The following is a 17,953-nucleotide window of genomic DNA, read 5'->3' as shown; positions in this document are numbered from 1 at the left end:
CTCTCGGCAGGGCTGCAGGGCAGCTYGAGGGGGCCAGCAATGAGAAACAGCCATGGAGATACTGGAAACTGGGTGGAATAGCCTTTGGATTTGAGAGGGGCCAGCGCCGCGGGCTCTGAATTCCTGCCTTAAAGACAAGATTGCCAAATTTTTGCTTAATTCTTGAAATCTSCATTTCTAGTTGGACACCAGTTTGTTAACGTTTGCAGTTATTGCTTGTTTCTTTGCTGTATGCAAAAAGCAGAATGTTTTAATCCTGCTTGTAAGGACTCAGAAAATTGAAGGAGCGTCRCTTACTGGATTTTATGTTGTAGATTTTATGACTTAAATGGATATCAGTTTTAAAAAGTGCCTTAATGTGCATTTTCTGTATGTTCTTGAAAGGCTTATGCTCGTTCACAGCTCAGATTTTGTGAGTCTGTGGTGTTTCGTGTCCTGCTTGGCTGCTGATCCACTCCAGAGTGCCCCACCGTCCTTTCCTGTGGTGACTCCTGCAGYTGCTGGGCACGGGGACCCTGTGCGTGGGCTCCACGCCGTTTGTTCGAGGGGGGACGAGAGGGCGGACACGCGCACGGAAAGGGAGAGGGTGGAGACGGGCCCACGTGTGCGAACGTGTTTGACTCGCCCTTCTTTATTGGAGGGATGCTCAAGCGGAGCAAAACACTAATTAAAAACAAACAGGAAATAAAAGCAACTATCTTGTCACTTGAGCTACTCAAAGGCTGAATACTTTCAGATTAGTAAATTAACAAGCTAATTAACCTTTTTGACTTGAGAGAAACGCAATTGGCTGGAGTAGGTGGATCTGGCTCTTCATTGCAATGAGTAGAGCTGTTCTTTCTTGATCTTCCCGTAATTCGTGTCTGCCTGCACCTTTACCAACCAGGCACTAGTGGACTTTTCATTTTTCARTTGAAGATGAGAGGTAAAAAGTAAACCAGCAGCCCGCTTCCGCGGGGCCCCGTCGTTGCCCTCCCTTGCCCCGCGGGGCCGTGTCCCGTGGGTCCCGCAGTGCTCAGGCCCTCGGGTTTGKGCCGCCCTCAGCAAGCACCTGGGCSTGAGGCTGTTCCCTGCCATCTGAAGGGTGCTGGTGCCTGGTAACTTCTTACCAGGGRTCGGATAATACAAGCAAGTAAAAACATGGGAAATTTGGCACAGARTTCTGGAAAAAGAAAATCCTACTTGGCTTTTGGAAAGAAGAAGAGTGCATGTGTGTTGATGTGAGCAGCACCTCGCTCATGCTTATGTGGGCTTTGGGAATCGGGATCCCTTTTGAGTGCAGGGCTTGCTTGTAGGTGCGCATCACTGGCTTCCTGAACGCGGTGCTGCTGCCCCGACCTGCTGCAGGCGAGTCGGGCAGGGGAGCTGCTGCCGCTGCCTTGCAGCCGCCGCTGCCCTCTCCCACGGCAGCTCTGGGTGCAAGCCTTGTGCCATGAGCTCGCTCTGTTTCRCTGAGCTGCTATTTAACTTTAAGTGGCTATTTGTAAATACCACTTCAAGTGGCTCTTTASGAAGGTATTTGATGATGCAACAATTTCAAGATGAATTTAATGGTGTGAACTAGAATTTGTGAGAGGTAAAACCACCCCACCTTTGTTTTCCCTGGTCTTCTCCTAGTGTTGCATTGTAATTCCTAGCTTCTGCCTTCCAAAGCTCTTCCTTTGTCTGCAGTGCCCAACCTCCCTGCAAGGTACATTTGTGTCATGGACCACTTGTCTTAAGCATATGATGCAGTTAAAAAGTTTGTGTTAACTAACACATTTTTATACGCATTTTAAATACGCATTTTACATATGTGTGACAAAAGGCTTTGTTGCTGATAATACCTAATCTCTTCCACATAAACAGTAGGTTAAGTAAAGTTTATAGTGATTAAATAATGTATGTGTTAGAAATCAATAATAATTTAAGTAACTGTAAATCAATCAATAATAAGTTAAGTAACTGTAAATCAAATAGAAGTATTTGTTGAAAATATAAAGATGTTGCATTTTAAGGTGAGTGATAAATTTGTCCATATACATTTTGGGCATCAAAATTGTATTTYATGGGAAATAGAAATTTACCAGAGCTTTGGTTTCATCCTACTTTGTTTTCACCGATAGTTTACTACTTTTTTGTTTGTTTTTACAGTTCTATCTTCAAGACACTAAAAGTAGTAATGGTACCTTTATTAATAGTCAGAGACTAAGTAGAGGATCTGAGGAAAGCCCACCATGTGAGATTATGTCAGGTGACATCATCCAGTTTGGTGTAGATGTGACGGAGAACACGCGGAAAGGTAAGGGTATGGATCTTTTTTTTTCCTGCCTTTTTCCCCCCCCTTGATTCCATTTTCAAGTGTGTTTGTTTGGAACATCTTATTACAAAGCAGTGATACCCATGTTGCAAGGACATCCTTCTGTCATCTCTTCTCTCCCTTGTGCTGTCAGCGAGAGCCTTGTGGTAAAGAGGACCCATAACCTTTTCTGCTGAACATGCGGGTTCTTTTCCAGCCCTCGCCTCGTCTCTGGGCTCTCGCAGACTGGCCTCCATCCCACCGAGCCCCGGGGGCTGCATCGCTGCTYGCGGGTCTTCCAACAGCCCGGGGAGGCGCAGGGCCGGAAAAGGAGGCCTGGCCGGGACCACGGGCTCAGATATTGCACCCCAGCATTCGCTCAGCAGTGTGAACCCTGCAGCATGAGCATGTGTGCATGCSTTTAACTACCTGTTCACGCTTCTCTTTCTTTTTTTCAAGCAGATGAACCCTAGAGTTTTAGCAATTAACGCAACAGAAGAATGAGCAAGAATTCCCTGCTAAAGTAGTCAGCAGATGCTTGAAGCAGATTAGTTTAATTCTTGTTGAGATATCTGGATATCTACCTGTTCTTCTCATTGCTGCTGCTTTAAATTTCAGGAGATACTTGAAAATCGGGGTAGAAAAATGTTGCTAGGTGGAAAAAGAGCTGGGAGRTTTGGGCTGTGTTCTGTTTTATTGCTCCTCTTCTCCGTGTGCACATCCAGGGCACTGTGGACTGTGATAAAAGCTGTGTCTGTTAGTCGATAACAGTGCAGCCAAAGTCTCTTGTGTTTTGGGTTTCTGCACAAGGTTTCCCGAGCCGTTTCTTTCTCCTTTTAAAGGCTGATTTATGTGTGATTTCATCAAGATTTTTCTGCGGATACCCGAGATGTCTGTTCCTTTTGCTGAAGAGCAATATTCTGGTTGTTTCCCTGAATCCTAACCCAGCAACACGTATTTGGCAAGAAAATGGCAAAATTGTCATCACTGTCCTTCTGCTGTGCTACTTTCCAACAACCTTCACAGAGCTTTTTTCCACCCCCTACTCTGTTATACTAATGTGATTATATTAGGAAAGACTGAACTGAAAGAATATTTAATATAACTGCTTATGGAAAACTTCTGAAAAGAACCATGTCAGAACAGTGAAATTTTTGAGGAGCATCACACAAGCAAAAGGAAATTATGCAGCCTGCTGCCATCAGCTGCTCTTTCAAACATAAATTCTCTGTTCAGTTTGCCTCGGTTATGTTTCTTAACTTGCAAAGTATCAGATGAAGGGGAATGAAAAAAGCTTTAAAGAGAACCTTGCCAAGTGATGGAGGTGGTTAAGTATTTTATCAGGGAGGTCTTCTGGAGCTTTTGGGACCATTTTGGAATGATTCAYGATAGTAAAGGTCATCAAACAAGTTGTTTCATTTCTTCCAAAAAYGATCTTGTGAAGATTAAGGAATTGCTTGGGTATTATTTAAAATGTAATTTCTCGTGACATGACTGTAGACACTTATTAATACTAGTGTTATCCATGAAGTAAATCAAAGGAATATTTTGCATCTCTAAAACTCAGATCTATTTATTTGATAAGAGATTCTATCTTCATTAAAAGGAAAGGCACTTTTGCTGTTAAACCTGAAACAGCTTGTATTTTAAGGTATAGTTGGAGGAACATTTTCATTCAGGCTTGGGGGGAAAAATGTTTTCACTTTTTTTATCAGAAATATTTTCGGTTCAAATATGTGGAAGTTTGTGAAAGTTCATCTTCTCTTAAACTTGTTTTCTGGCAGTGACAGCAGCGGGTTCTTCCCTGTAGCCGTTTTATAGTGTTTCTGTATTTGTTYGACAGAAATGTTACAGCATTTCTGTAAAAGGGGCTCCCTGCAGCCCCTTGAGCTGTGAGCGCAGGTGCCGGCTCCCGCGTCGCCGGCGTGCGGAAGAGCCGGCAGGTCTGTGCTCTGCCTCCTCCCAGCAGCGAGGGAGAGCTGGAGCGTCGTGCAGGGGCGTGCAGCACAAGTACAGCTGAGCCAGGTCACGGTTAAACTGTTTACACACAAACGCAACTGGAATGCATGTAAACACATATTTTACCCAATTAATTTTAATAGTCTCAGATGTTGCGGTTAATCTAGTAATAAAAATGCAGACATGAAAGCAGCGTTAAATTAGTGGTTCCCTTTAAGACCATTTTGCATTCTTATATTTATATAACACCTTCCTTGCACAAGACTCCTCAGCGTTTTGCCATATGTAATTATCATGCGATGACTGCACAGGCACAGTTTATTTGTCTATGTAAACTCTGAACTGTGTAAATATTACAAGAATATATTTATTATGCAGATTGTGTTTGCTAACTCATTTTTTGCAAATAAGATTTCAGTCTGGTTCATTAAAATAGTGGCATGTTCAGTATGTAGCTCGGCGGGTGCATTATACAAGCAGTGATTCCTGCCGGTCCTGATGYTGAGCACAAGTTGCATCCCCTGCAGCTTCCCCACTGCCCGGGACAGAGCTGTGGCTGCACCCTTAGTGCAGCACGTGCCTGTTTCCATCTCGCTGTGCTTTTCTCCTAATGTGCGCGGGTTCATTTTATTTCAGTAATCCTGAAATTTCCCAGTTGTGGCAGCACATCCCAGGAATTAACCATTGGTAACCAACTTACTTAGCTGTGTGGAAAGGAAGTGACTTTCAGGTATGATCAAGTAGTAGCAAATAATGAAATCCAAGTTGCTCACCTTGAACTGCACTCTAGTCAAGCTTGGGCTCATCACTATTTTAAAAGCACAGCTTTCTTCTGCCTTGGTGTCTCAAAACACCAAGTTTTTTTTTAACTCTTTTTTTAATCATCAGCCGGGGCTGCTGCTGTTACGTTAACAAGKGAAAGCAAAAACGTAAGCATTGCTCACAAGCTGTCTTTCTCTGTGAAGCAAAAGCCCTGACCCGACCAGTGCTGCTTTATTTCCCTGCTGGCGCTGCCTCGCCGCGAGCTGCGGGCCGGAGCGGGTCCCTGTGGGGCTCTGTCCTGCAGCGTGCCCAGCCGCAGCGTGACGCCAGCACGCAGRGAAGCCTCTGCCCTGCAGCTTGGGGTGAACGTTTGCAGAGCAAATGGAACGGGACAGAGTTTGCCTATTTCTGTGCGCTTGGGCAGGCGTTTCTGTAGGTCCCGGGCCTAGGAAGCAGCAAGGAGCAAATAGCAAAGGAGCAGCGAGGAGGCTGCTGGGCGGGTGGAGGCTGCCTGTGTGGAGAGGCCGTTACTGCCCTCTGCTGCCTCCTCTCCTGTGCATTCCTCTCCATTCCTCTCTTGGGAAGTGCTGGGGAACCGGCCCGGAGCCGGCCCGGCCTCTGCGGGAGCCGCCGCTTGCTCGCGGGAACCGGGGCRGCGGAACCGGAGCGGGAACCGCGCTCGGCTCGGGAATTCCTGCCGGTGCCGCTCGTTCCCTGCTGCCTGTTCCCCAGGCAGGACCGCAGACTGGAACTGGAGCRGTTGTTGCCAGCCTGTCCAGCCGTCGCTGCAAACCTTTCCCTGCCGCTTTGTGTTCCCCCTCAGCCTTTCAGATTCTTCTTCCACTTGCAGCGAACCGATGGGATAGGAAGCGATTTTTGTCATGTCAAAATGCTGTGTCTTTACCAGCACTCTCCATTTCAGACCATCTACTAAATTCCATTTATTGCCTACTCCTAACTTTTTAATTAAAAAAAGGCAATTTTCAGGAGTTTTTTTTTAGTATGACTATTTCTATTTCTGAACAAGGTCAGAATTACGTAATCTCAGTGTAGACCTATGTGATATAGCAGCCAACTGTAAGGCGGTAGGATTTGTCTTAAATATCAGATACCCTAATAATTTCTTCCCAAAATCAGTAGTTTCCTTTGTGCTGTAGAGGAAAGGCTTCCTTGCTGTGAAAGCTGTATTAGAGTATTAGACTGTACAGCTAGTATTGGGACTGTTTCCTTCTCGTGGTAAGTGTTTTTCATGAACAGATTCCTAACTTCTGGTGTCCATTTGTTCAGGAAGTCAAAAGCTAAAGAGGTACCAAAAAAACACATGAAAAATCTGTTTTGAGAAAGATCCTGTCTGTTCATCCCTGGCACTGTAATACTTTACAAGGTCAGCTTGGGGGGGGGGGGGGGGGGGGGGGGGGGAAACACTAGGTGTTAAAACTAGAAGGATACCTTAAAGTATTAGCTTTTAGCACTGGGTACAGGTTAGAGTTGTGTTTAACTGGATCCTCTCTTGTATATTTTTAGAGTTTTATTGAGGTAGCTTTGTTAAAGACCTATCCCTTTTCCCTGGAGTGTTGCTGGTGTCCTGAAACATCCATTTTACCTTTTTTTTTTCTTTTTTTTTTTCCTTCCCTCAAAGCGAAATTAGCTCTTTTGCTGATATTAATAGCCATGAAAGTAGAGCAGCTGTTTGTCTTGTATGTTGGTGGCTGCTTTAGGTGATAGATGAGATGACAGTAAGCTTATTTGGATCTGATTTGCAGTAGTAATTTGGGAGTAGTTCCTATGTAATTGATTCTGAAACAGTGGAACTGCACCCGAAAGAAAATAGAACTACAATTTATTTGTTGGCAGTGCCACAATTTTATTAGTAAACTTTGGGGGAAACAGTGAAGAGAGGTTGATCTTGTAATAAGAACCATACATTGCACTTTTTTCTCATATCCTTTTGGATCTATTTTTAGTACAAAGAAATCTGAATTTCTCTCTTCCTGAAATGAGAGGCTGCTTGTCTAGGACTGTGCGTGTGCTGTACCCAACAAGCACCCCAAATGCTGCCTCTGTCCCTAACGTGCAGGGGGATGCGCTTCCAAGGAGCTCCTGGAGCTCTGTTTCGGTTTTGATCCTCTCATTGGATGTGCTACCTTTCAAGTCCCCAGATACGCTCATTAGCAACCTTGTCAGGAAGGTAGCTCCCTTTTTCTGTTACGCTTCTGTGTTCCTGGTATCTAACCCAGGTAAGATGCATTCGCTTTTTCTTTTTTCTTCTTTTTATGATCAAAGCACGGTTAACTTCAAATTGATGCAGCTAAGATTTCTTTTTGGGCACTCCTGTGTTTTGAAGAATCAGAAATGGAAATAGTTGCTCAGGCCGGACRGAGCTGCCACCGTAACCCCAGATTTTGGCTGGCAAACCCGTGGTGTGCAGGGCAGGTGTGAGGAGGTGGCCCCGGGCATCTGGGACTCCTTCAGGCACTTCCCTTGGTTGCCATCACATCAGCTTCTCGGCTCTAAATAGCGGCGAATCATGACTTGCCCTTTGTTTCTTTTCAGTCACCCATGGATGTATAGTCTCCACAATCAAATTATTTCTTCCAGATGGAATGGAAGCTCGATTACGATCAGAGTAAGAATAAGTATTTATTTGTGTGTGGCAAAATGAAGCTGCAGGGTAGGGAGGGTTTGTTAGGCACGGTGTTCAAAACTGAGGTAGGAACCGTTTGCTTCTCTTATACTGCAGGCAGCGAAAGTAACTGAGAGCACATCGTGAAAAGGATGATCATGAAAAGGAGATTAGTTTGATTTTAAAAATGAGGACAGTTATAAAAATAATAATAAAAAAATACCAAGCTGGGCTTTCCTGATTATCAGGGTTTCTTTACTGGACGGGGTGTTAAAGTCAGGGGGGTGTGGGAGATCAAAATCAATTGTTGTGGGAAATTTTCAGTGTAATTGCACAACCTATAGATAAATATTTAAAATAAATGTTGCCAAGTTTTAGTATCTGATGAAAATGAGCAAATATTAAACTTGCTGTGGTGAAATTATCTAAAATTATCCAAGTTAGCAAGTATTCTATTTAGTTAGCTTGTTGAATTTGTAAACAAGACTTTGCAAACAAGCAAGTCATGCATGTTTTGTGTCTGCAAACTGGTTTAAATCTTACCAAATCAGTTTTTAAAACATCTCAAATCTTACGTAGATGATGAAGTAGAGGTTGGTTAAGAGAGGCTTTCGGTATTTAGAGCAGTACCTACCATTACAAGTCAGTACAGAAGACATTTCTGTGACTTTCAAACTGCTCAGTATTGCATTGACTGTGGTTGCATGTTTGTATTTTAACGTTATATCTGATGAATGATCTTGAAAATGCGAATCATCTTCATTAAAGTCTTGCTAATAGTGCTCTTGTGGGTTTCTGAATTACCATTCTGTGCTTACTTCCTTATCTYTTTTCTTTTAGTGTTATCCATGCTCCATTACCAAGTCCTGTTGACAAGGTAACTCAGTACCGGTTTGGTGTGTTCTCGTGCTGTTTTCTGGATTTTTGAAAAGATGAGAGCATGAAGCCTGGTTACGTTTGGATGTGTCTGTCACTGGCTGATTGCTCCTAGTTTAACACTGAGTGACATTAAAGTACAGAAAATAACACAATACCCCAATTAATATTTTATYGTAGCCTGAATTTTTGCCTCAGAAGCTTACCTTTTAAAAAAAATAAGTTGTAGTTAACAATGGTTAAATTTCCAAATGTAGGTTGATGAGAAAATATTAATAGTGCCAAGCCTTAGATATTGTATAATTTGATGCTAAGAGAAATATAACCTTTTCTGTTCTGGGGCTTAAGAGCGTGTCCTGTTTCTTGATCTTGGCATTGGGATGAGCTCTGCTGTCTAGTGCCATGTTTTTTAGGGAGAAGCTGTTGGGAAGTGCTCTGGGGTGCTCAGGGAATGTCTGAGAGCCCCGGCCCCATGTGCAGATACAGAGTCATGGAGCTGGCCACAATTACTGCTGCCTTTACACTTAGTTTTGATGGTGTGGGGCACTTGTGGAAAAGCTATTAGCAGATTCACCCTTCGGGGCYTTGGGGCTTGGAGAACTTTTAAGGCGTTAGCTCGGTTGATTCTCAATTCAGAGTTGAGAAGTTCTRTCACACATAGAACAGTGATTTAAAAACACTGCATAATTTAATTTTTGTGTTTGACTAGATTGAAATGATGAATTTTTTATTACTTGAGTTCAGTGAAACATTCAAACGTCCAGTGGAACATTCATTTTGATTCTTCAGTTCTCTCGTGTTTCAGGTTGCTGCTAACACTCCCAGTATGTATTCTCAGGAATTGTTTCAGCTTTCACAGTATCTACAGGTATTTTTTTTCTCTTCACAATATGCTGTATTAGCCTAGCTAAATATTTAATCTTTGTTGAAAACAAAAAAATCTATGCTCTGTGTGTGTAAATATATATACTTGCAGTTTTACAGGAACATGACAGGCATTTAACTAACTTGTTTTTTCCAGTTGTGAAATACCCTAAAAAAACTTTTTTTTGCTGTTGTGGATGTACTATGTACATATATTTGTACATATATAAAGGTTTGCATTAAAAGGAAAGGAATCTTGAATTATGAGGCCATTCAAGTCTGTATTTCTGAACATAACTTCTCAGCCTGGGTATCTCCATCGCAYTGGGAAGGTTAAAGGAAAGGATGGTGCTGGCAGCTGTGCTTCCTCACTGGCATCACCAGCCTTTTTGTCTGTTCTTTTGCCAATTTTAATGATTCTCSCACCCCTGATTTAGATGTTACAATAACAGACAGAAAAAAGGTTAGTTTGTGAAACAGCARCACACAGCAACATCTGTGTTTGTGTATAGATCTGTCAATAAATTATATGTAGCTTCAATTTATACATTGTGCTATAGTTTGTTTTCTAGTGGCAACTTCTATGTGTTCACATCAACCCTACAGCTTTGGGATGGGGATGAACTTTTGTGTGTGTGTTTGCTGACACAGGAGGGAGAAGTTTCTGCTCGAGCAGGTTCTTGTGTTTGGAAGATTTTGTTCACCTGTCTATTAACACTTTAATGCCCATATCTTTATTTCTTAAAAAAAATCTGCTCATCTACCTTATTGGCCAAACAACCCCCTCAAATAGTAGTTCTTGCTGGCRTTTCTCTTTTGCAAGCTCCTTGGAGGACTGGCAGTTCTTTGTGTACCGACTGCCAAGCAGTCCTCTGGTAATGACAATTTTATTGCTGAAGCCATTGCCAAAAGTCRGAGTTAGTACACGCTTTGAAAGTCCTTGAAGGAGTAGCCTTTTAGTGTGTGTCCCTTCAGCATACACAACATAAGCACAAAAAAATGGAGGATTTTAGGAGTTTCAGATTACAGAACAACATTTTTCTAACCAAAATATTCAAAAAAGAATGGATGGATAAAACGAGGTGAGTGTGACGGGGTTTGCTGCTGATGCYTCCTTTTCTCTTTGGATTTAGCAATATTTCAGTATCTGTTCCTCTCTTGATTCTGTTTCCCTGAATTGTTCCAGCTGAACTGACCAGTTGGCTCTGTGCTTTCCTCCTAGGAAGCCTTACATCGGGAACAAATGTTGGAACAGAAGCTGGCAACCCTTCAGCGRCTGCTTGCTGTCACACAAGAGGCTTCCGATACTAGTTGGCAGGTATCTGAAGGCATCATTTTCCTTTGTGGACTGAAATACACAGTTGCCTATAAATTGTAATTCGTAGTTTACCATAAATCATAATAGTAAAAATAGGAGAATTATCAGATTTTTATTCTTCCTCAAATTGCAAAAGAATCATTTAATAAATGAAATACTCATCTGTAAGTTTGAAGAAACTGTTACTAGTACGCACTGCAATAAAATGAAAGTCTCTAAAGCAAATCTCTCGTCAAACTACCTAAACCACATGGTGTTCTTTTTGAAGTTATTTGTTTGTTTTGCCACTTGTCTTATTTTACATATAAAGGTGGTCCTTTTTTTCTACTAGGCTTTAATAGATGAAGACAGGCTGCTATCAAGATTAGAGGTTATGGGCAATCAATTACAAGCATGTTCAAAAGTAAGTTGTAGTTCACATTCACTTTAGTAGAATGTTAGGAATGCTGAAATACTGCTCTTCTGAAATACTTCCAAATGAGATAATTTGAGGAAAGCAGTTGGAACAGATTTTCAGGTGGCTTTGACACTGGAAGGAACCTGTGCAATTTTGATTATCTGCATAGCACAAAAACTAGCCTTCCTGGAAATCATTTATATCTAGATAAAGGCTACTTTGCAGGATTTAACTAACCCAGACTGGAAATTTCTTTTGCATATGCATGTGAACGTGTATGTCATAGAAGAAATTTCTGTAATCAGCTAAATAATCAGCTAAAGTAATMGTCACCCCTGCTTACTATGCACGTTTCTCTTCAAGTAGGGAGTTGAAAAAAGATACTATCAGAGTTCTGTCTGAGATTCAGAGACCAAATGAGAAGTAAGCTGTGGCTGGCTTGTTCTGTAGGTTGCCTGTGCCTTTGCCTTTTCTCCTTGTAACGACTTAGCTTTTCAAAACTCTTTCTGCAGGCCCTGTTTGAGTCTTTCAAATGGCATCTTTCATAGGTTTTTGGTATGTGAAATTGTAGATTTTTCTTATAGTGGAAGTTTTTCTTAATAATCAAAGCTGATTATAGAAAGTATGCTACCATAGGCACACTTTAACAAATATCTGACTTGGCATCCTGTTGTATCGAATTGTGACATTAATTTCGCCTCTAACATTTTATTATCTACCAGCAACTGCTAGATACTTTGGAATAGAACAGGTCTTACTACACTTTAATATATTAAATCAACAAAGTAGTTTATCTGTCCCTTTGTATCCAAGTTATCTTACATTGCTATTTACAGAATCAAACTGAAGACAGTATACGAAAGGAATTAATAGCATTACAAGAAGACAAACACAACTATGAGACAACAGCCAAAGAGTCCCTGAGGCGGGTCCTACAGGAGAAAATCGAAGTGGTTCGAAAACTATCTGAAGTGGAGGTATTGAAACATCCTGGCTAGTCTGGAAATGTGAAATAGTTATAATAGTTACCTAATGAGGGAGAGGAGGATATCATCATGTATAGCATGCTCTTTAAACCTTGCATGAAAGAAGACTCTTCTGACTTTCTGTACTATATCCTCTTTAATTCAGATTTTGTGGCGTGAGGGCTATTATTTAAATTAATATGATGTGTTCTCCCAGTCTAAYCCTTTTCCTCAGGCAGAAAGACGGGCTCTCTACTGAAAGGTGTCCTCTATTAATTGCAAGTTAAATAATGTAGCTTTGAASGCATGTTTCTTTAAATGTGTCTTTTGGTCTGTTCTGGTGCTGCTGGTGTGACACGAATGAAGAAATGAATCTTGAGCGAGGAGGAGGAGGAAACATTCCCTGCCACTTGGCTCTGCAGCTCGTCCCAGCTGACACAAACGGCTGCAGGAGCGTTTGTAGCTTCCTGAAGAGCCAGCTGCCTTGGGAGCAGTCCTGAGAGCATCTCAGTTTGGGTGCTGTGAAATGCAGAARACTGTGCAGAGCTCTGCTGCAGAGCCATTTGGCCTATAAAATGCTTTAAAGCTTTTTCTTGCGCTAGATGAAGGGTATGATGAAGCCTGTGAATTATATTGAATGCCCTGATTGATTCTCCTCTTTATTTCCATCAATCCCAATTAATTGTATAACTTGTATAACCTCTTTCCCCCCTTCTTTTATTGCGCACACGTGCAGCTAATGTCTCTTTGCATCGTGTGTCCTTTTAGTTAAGTGCAGTTACGAAGGTGGTGTGTGTAGATAGTACCTTTGCCAACACTTGATCTCTTTCTTTAGCCTCGATGATTAGGAACAGCAYATTAGAATATCCTTAGTTACATGCACTAGCGTAGTGAGGCCTGGAGGAATAGAATATCTTGAATGTTTTGTCATTTACTGATCTTCAATTTCTTGTTTATTGTACATCATTTATTTCTTACAGCGGAGTTTAAGTAATACRGAAGATGAATGTACTCACCTGAAAGAAATGAATGAGCGGACTCAGGAAGAATTAAGAGAATTAGCTAATAAATACAATGGAGCTGTAAATGAAATTAAAGACCTTTCTGATAAGTTAAAGGTAATCATGTAATTTTATATGATTTATAGTGAATTGTGTGTGGAGCAAAAATAAATTTAATTTCTAATGTAATAATAAAAACAAACTAAAGGTTAAGAAACTTCTTCAGCAACAATAAAAACATGTTGCACCTTTTATTTTTATGTATTGCTGAGAATTGCATTTAATGTGCCYGAAGATGTCATCAATTGTATAAATTGCTAAAAACGCTACTGGTCTCAATCTTAGACATTTTACAGTTATTGGCTGGAGGGAACGTAGGAGARTTGTTGGAAACTTCTCTGATGAACCCCTAAAGGGAACATATTGAGGCTTTCAGGCAATCATCTGTGACAATGTAAATCTAGCTTAGAAAAACTCCTTTTTTTCATTGAGGATTAGAAGTTCTGGCAGACTTATGGTGCTACTTAATTCTTGGGCCTGGCACTGTTCTCATAAAATTAGTGCACTGCATCCTTCAGATGAAAATTTAATTAAAAGATGTTTTGAGATTCTTTCTAGTATTGTGCTGAAAATGCAGCATATGATTTAGGTCATTAAGACTTGCAGGCGAGTTACTTGTAGAAATAGTCTTTTGAGTTAGTAAAAGAAACCATCCTAGCAGCTGAAGAAATGAAGGTACTGGAAAAATAAGAGTAGAAAAGTTTCACGTTGTTTAAACTTTCTTTATTTGACTATTAAGAGCAAGTTGCATATTTAATCCTACAAAAATCGAAGTAATAATTTATTAGTTGAATTTAGTTTTGATTTGTCTGTCACTTTTTTGAGCAGCTAGCGGAAGGGAGACAAGAGGAAATCCAACAGAAAGGGCTGGCTGAGAAAAAAGAATTACAGCACAAAATAGATGAAATGGAAGAGAGAGAACAAGAGCTTCAAGCAAAAATAGAAGCTTTGCAAGCTGATAATGACTTCACCAATGAACGGCTAACTGCTTTACAAGGTTAGTCACTAGCGAGGAAAAGGCTTTTATTATTTATTTCTTTTAATCTGTGAAATATCTTTTTCTTGGAATTCTGTTTACAGTACGGTTAGAACATCTTCAAGAGAAAACTCTTAAGGAACACACCAGTTTAGGTAGGTGTGATATCGGTTTCTTGCTTACAGCCGGTTTTGGGTGTATTTCCTGTTGAATTGAGTTATTTTAATTGCAGTGATGCGGTTGTGTAGGGGTTGGCGGTACCAGGACACCCGTGCAGTGGCTCTGCTGTCCCCGCGTGGCCACGTGCCGGTAGAGGGCACTGCTGCCRCGGGTGTTCACACCTCAACTTGACCCCAAACTTTACAGACCCGCTTTATATAAACATATACATTTGGCGTGGAGTATAATATATGGATGAATATGAATGTGAATATACATATAAAATATATATGCATATGCACATTACGTATAATGGGCAGCAACTTGGTGAGTGATATTTAACTTCATGTATGTTTGACCAAACATATATACGACATATAGTGCAGGAAAATAATACTAAATCCTATTGTTTTGTTTGATCTGATTTGCTGCTAGTTAGGAAAGAGGAGGCAATGTGAAAAGCCGACCCTGCTGTACTGTCTGTACTGCTGTCACAGTGCTGTACTGTTTAAAAACAAGAACCCYTTCCTTCCCCCCAAATTATTTTCACTTGGTTCCAGAAATAATACCCTTTCTTAATCCTAGGCATACAAGTTGACGACTTCATACCTAAAATTAATGGGAGCACAGAAAAAGGTAGTGTATCTTAAAGCTACCTTTTGTCTTACAGTTAATGTTTGAACAAATTCTTYTTGTTCTCTAAATGTTTTACTTTCAGTATTTGTTAACATTGTCCTGCAAAACTAAATCAGAATTGCTCAGAACAATGGACAGTTCTTTTTTCCTTAGGCCCTTAGTCTAGATGTTTTTAAATTAGTCTGTAAAAGCTAAGGGGCCAAATTTGGAAGTCGTCTCGCTGCGTGTGGGTGTCTTGTTGTTTTTGGGGACACCTACAGGCATCAGCGCCTGTCTGCTGAATGGGGTCAGACCGGTGACACCAACGGGAAAACTTCCTTTGACTTTTCCCCCCTTCTCAGTTTTATTTTCTCTTGCAACACAAATATTGTAGTGTTTTTTAGTAGATCAGGTTATAAATCCAGGATARTCTTTATTTTTGCTACATATGCAGGTCATCTGTATGTAAAGTCAGACCTCTAGCCTATTTTTAAAAAGACAATAGCCTGAAATATTTTGAGCCACGATGCATTTAGAAGCTTTTGGAGAAATGATGTAAAGTCTAAGATAATATTTTCCCTGCTTTTTAAATAACTTTTGGATGACTAAGCTTCATTAGAGCACTGTGCAGTGTTTCGGATGGGAATGCTTTAAAAAGCTTGAGTGAGCTGGTGGGAGACGTTACTATGATAATGTGGACAGTTTGCGTCATTTCATGAAGCCTTCTGCTGTTTCTAACTGAGGTTCTTTCGTTTTCTTTGTAATGCAGGCTTATTTGCCTTTACTTACGGCGTGGTGCTTTAGTTATGGTAGTAAAGCCTTAAAATTTTCAAAGCACAAGTATTCTGAATGCYGTGTTTAACCCAGAGCCTTCCAGATAAGGTCTAAACTCAATAAAACAAAACAAAACCTTGATTAGCTAAAATAATTTTGTCCCCATGTGTTCATTCTAAATTTCTCCATGGTGTAGCTATTTTTGACCCCTGCCGTATGTTCTCAGACAGTGAAGCTGCTGAAGACTGATCGTACGTCTTGGGTGGTAGAGGCACTTTCTGGAGAGAACTCGTAGTTTGGATGTGCTCAGYATTGGTAGTTACTGTCCACGTTTCAAAACAGAATTTAAAGCTTTCTGGGCTGTAATTCTAATCTCTTTATTCTTTTTTGTTCTGAAGACAGCATGGCTTCACAAGGACATTAATGGGAGAGTAAAACATAAGTGTAAGGAGCTAATCATGGTRTAACCTCATATCTATTTCTAATTTGGTGCAGAAGAGAAATTTCTTAAGCAGTAACAATCCAAAACCCTTAGTTTAAATACTAGCTAATGCTTAATGTCTCAGCATTTCAGACCTTTACCATTGTGTGTGCTGATATTAGCAAGCAAGAGGCCTGGTCTCCTGCATTCTGAATTGCTTTTGCTTATTCTTTGGTCTACCAGGCCTGGTTTTCTGGATGGATTGTTCTCTCTTCATGTTCTGTWATTTCAGTTTTGTAGTATTTGTAATACTTTATGAAATGGTTAAAAATAGATTTGCCGTTAACTTTTTTTTTTAATTTTTCATATCAGAAGATATGCAGAGTTACCCTAAGAGTAAAACTGAAGTACTGACCAGGAATTGTGACCCTTTATTCTAATTATGTTAGCTGTAGAAAGACTTGGAAAATTAGGTGGGTTTTTTTTTTGAAGAAAGCAGATGGTACTTTGAATACAAATAGCTTAAAATAGAAAAGAAATATTAGGAAAATACTTTCAAGTGCAATTATATATTATTATATATAGAAACAACTGATAATATCACACTGAAGTTAAATGGCTATTGCCAAAACTGAAGTTAGTGGCTGTTAATTAGGAACTGAATCATATGCCTGCATTCCAGTTACTGAGAGTAACAGAAGAGTTTGAGCTTTTATAACTGCGCCCGGAATCTCCTTGTTAACGTTTTAATACTGCCACCTCTTACCAATATAAACTTGCAAGTGTCCAAAAAGGAGTTCAAAAACCAATTATTATGAGACTATAATGAATAAATACCGAAGTACCCTTTTTTTGTGCATGTTTGTTGACTTCCATCAAAGGTGGCGAATGGATCCAGTTTGGTAGGGGTCGGGTCGCAGAGGGGTCGGAGCGCTTGGGYGGCCGCGGATGGCTCCGTGCCGCCGCCGGGCCAGGCTCCTGCTCCCGGCCTGGGCGCTCTGGGCAGGTGACTGCCCGTTTCTTTTCCTGGGTGCACACGGGCAACACAGAGCTGTYCATTCAACGTATCACTCAGTGTGTTTATAATAGTCCCTTGTTTCCTATGTCCGTGCCGCYCTGCGCGGGCTGTTCCCGTGTTCCCTGAGCACCGGCGTTCCCGCGTCCCTGCGGTGCCAGCTCCGTCCATCTTGCTCCAGCTCCTCGGGATCGCTGCCCGTGCTCTCCTCGTGACAGGCTGTGCGTCTCCTGCCCGCCCGGCCTCTCCCCAGCCCTCCCGTGCCCACACACGGGCACTCGCTGGCTCTGCCAGAATCTGCATTTTGTGCTCTTGCAAGCGGTAGGAGGCAGTKACTATTATTTCCTTGGTAGTTTCATATAATGTCAGAAGAGCAAAGGATTTGGCGTGCAACGTAGATCCTGCTCCGTCTGCGGCGACGGGGCCTGCAGCTCCGTAACCTGCAGGGGAGCTCGGCGCTGGTTCGCTCCGTCTCCGGTTGCACTATTTCAGTTGAACGCCACATCCATAACCTGAAAACGAGAGGCTAGATTTTTTTTCCCTGTATTTTTGTAAAATTGATGAGCTCTTGAGGTCAAAGGATTTGGGGGTCCTTCAGAAAGGAAATTAGTGCCACTTTCTCAGGGAGGTTTGAGATCCTGATGGAGCTGGGAGCTGAATGAGTCACACAGGGACTTGAGCAAGGCTGGGAACTGAGCCCTGTTTTACCACAGAGCTGTCCTTTCAGACATCAACTATTGTTTTGGTGCAGTGCGAATTCCTTTAATAAGGAAGGGAAATATTTAGCAGTGCTTTAAAAATAAATATACTTGCATTTCAAGAAGGCATTAAATACAAAAACTAATGCAAAAAACAGAGGSAAAAACTTAAGCATCCTTTTAAAGCTAAGA

At 41.3% G+C, this 17,953-nt stretch overlaps 1 protein-coding gene across 9 annotated transcripts in view; it reads left to right on the top strand.

The window, feature by feature from the left end:
- Positions 1 to 17,953, top strand: part of SLMAP (sarcolemma associated protein) — a 68,243-nt gene that overhangs the window by 24,388 nt on the left and 25,902 nt on the right. For 5 of the 9 annotated variants that reach the window (XM_026052472.1, XM_026052474.1, XM_026052467.1 and 2 more), the window contains exons 2-12: positions 2,134 to 2,281; positions 7,553 to 7,625; positions 8,463 to 8,499; positions 9,304 to 9,366; positions 10,585 to 10,680; positions 11,012 to 11,083; positions 11,914 to 12,054; positions 13,023 to 13,160; positions 13,932 to 14,100; positions 14,184 to 14,234; positions 14,824 to 14,874. In XM_026052472.1, coding sequence (XP_025908257.1) covers positions 2,134 to 2,281; positions 7,553 to 7,625; positions 8,463 to 8,499; positions 9,304 to 9,366; positions 10,585 to 10,680; positions 11,012 to 11,083; positions 11,914 to 12,054; positions 13,023 to 13,160; positions 13,932 to 14,100; positions 14,184 to 14,234; positions 14,824 to 14,874 — 1,039 coding nt within the window. The remainder of the gene's footprint in view (positions 1 to 2,133; positions 2,282 to 7,552; positions 7,626 to 8,462; positions 8,500 to 9,303; positions 9,367 to 10,584; positions 10,681 to 11,011; positions 11,084 to 11,913; positions 12,055 to 13,022; positions 13,161 to 13,931; positions 14,101 to 14,183; positions 14,235 to 14,823; positions 14,875 to 17,953) is intronic. The other 4 variants (XM_026052475.1, XM_026052473.1, XM_026052469.1 and 1 more) reach the window with 3 other exon arrangements.

This window comes from Nothoprocta perdicaria, unplaced genomic scaffold (assembly GCF_003342845.1).
Source record: "Nothoprocta perdicaria isolate Ctin4 unplaced genomic scaffold, notPer1 scaffold_9, whole genome shotgun sequence".
In the NCBI taxonomy this organism is placed as follows: domain Eukaryota; kingdom Metazoa; phylum Chordata; class Aves; order Tinamiformes; family Tinamidae; genus Nothoprocta; species Nothoprocta perdicaria.
The sequence above is the reverse complement of the archived record's forward strand: the minus strand, read 5'-3'. Positions and strand labels throughout refer to the sequence as shown.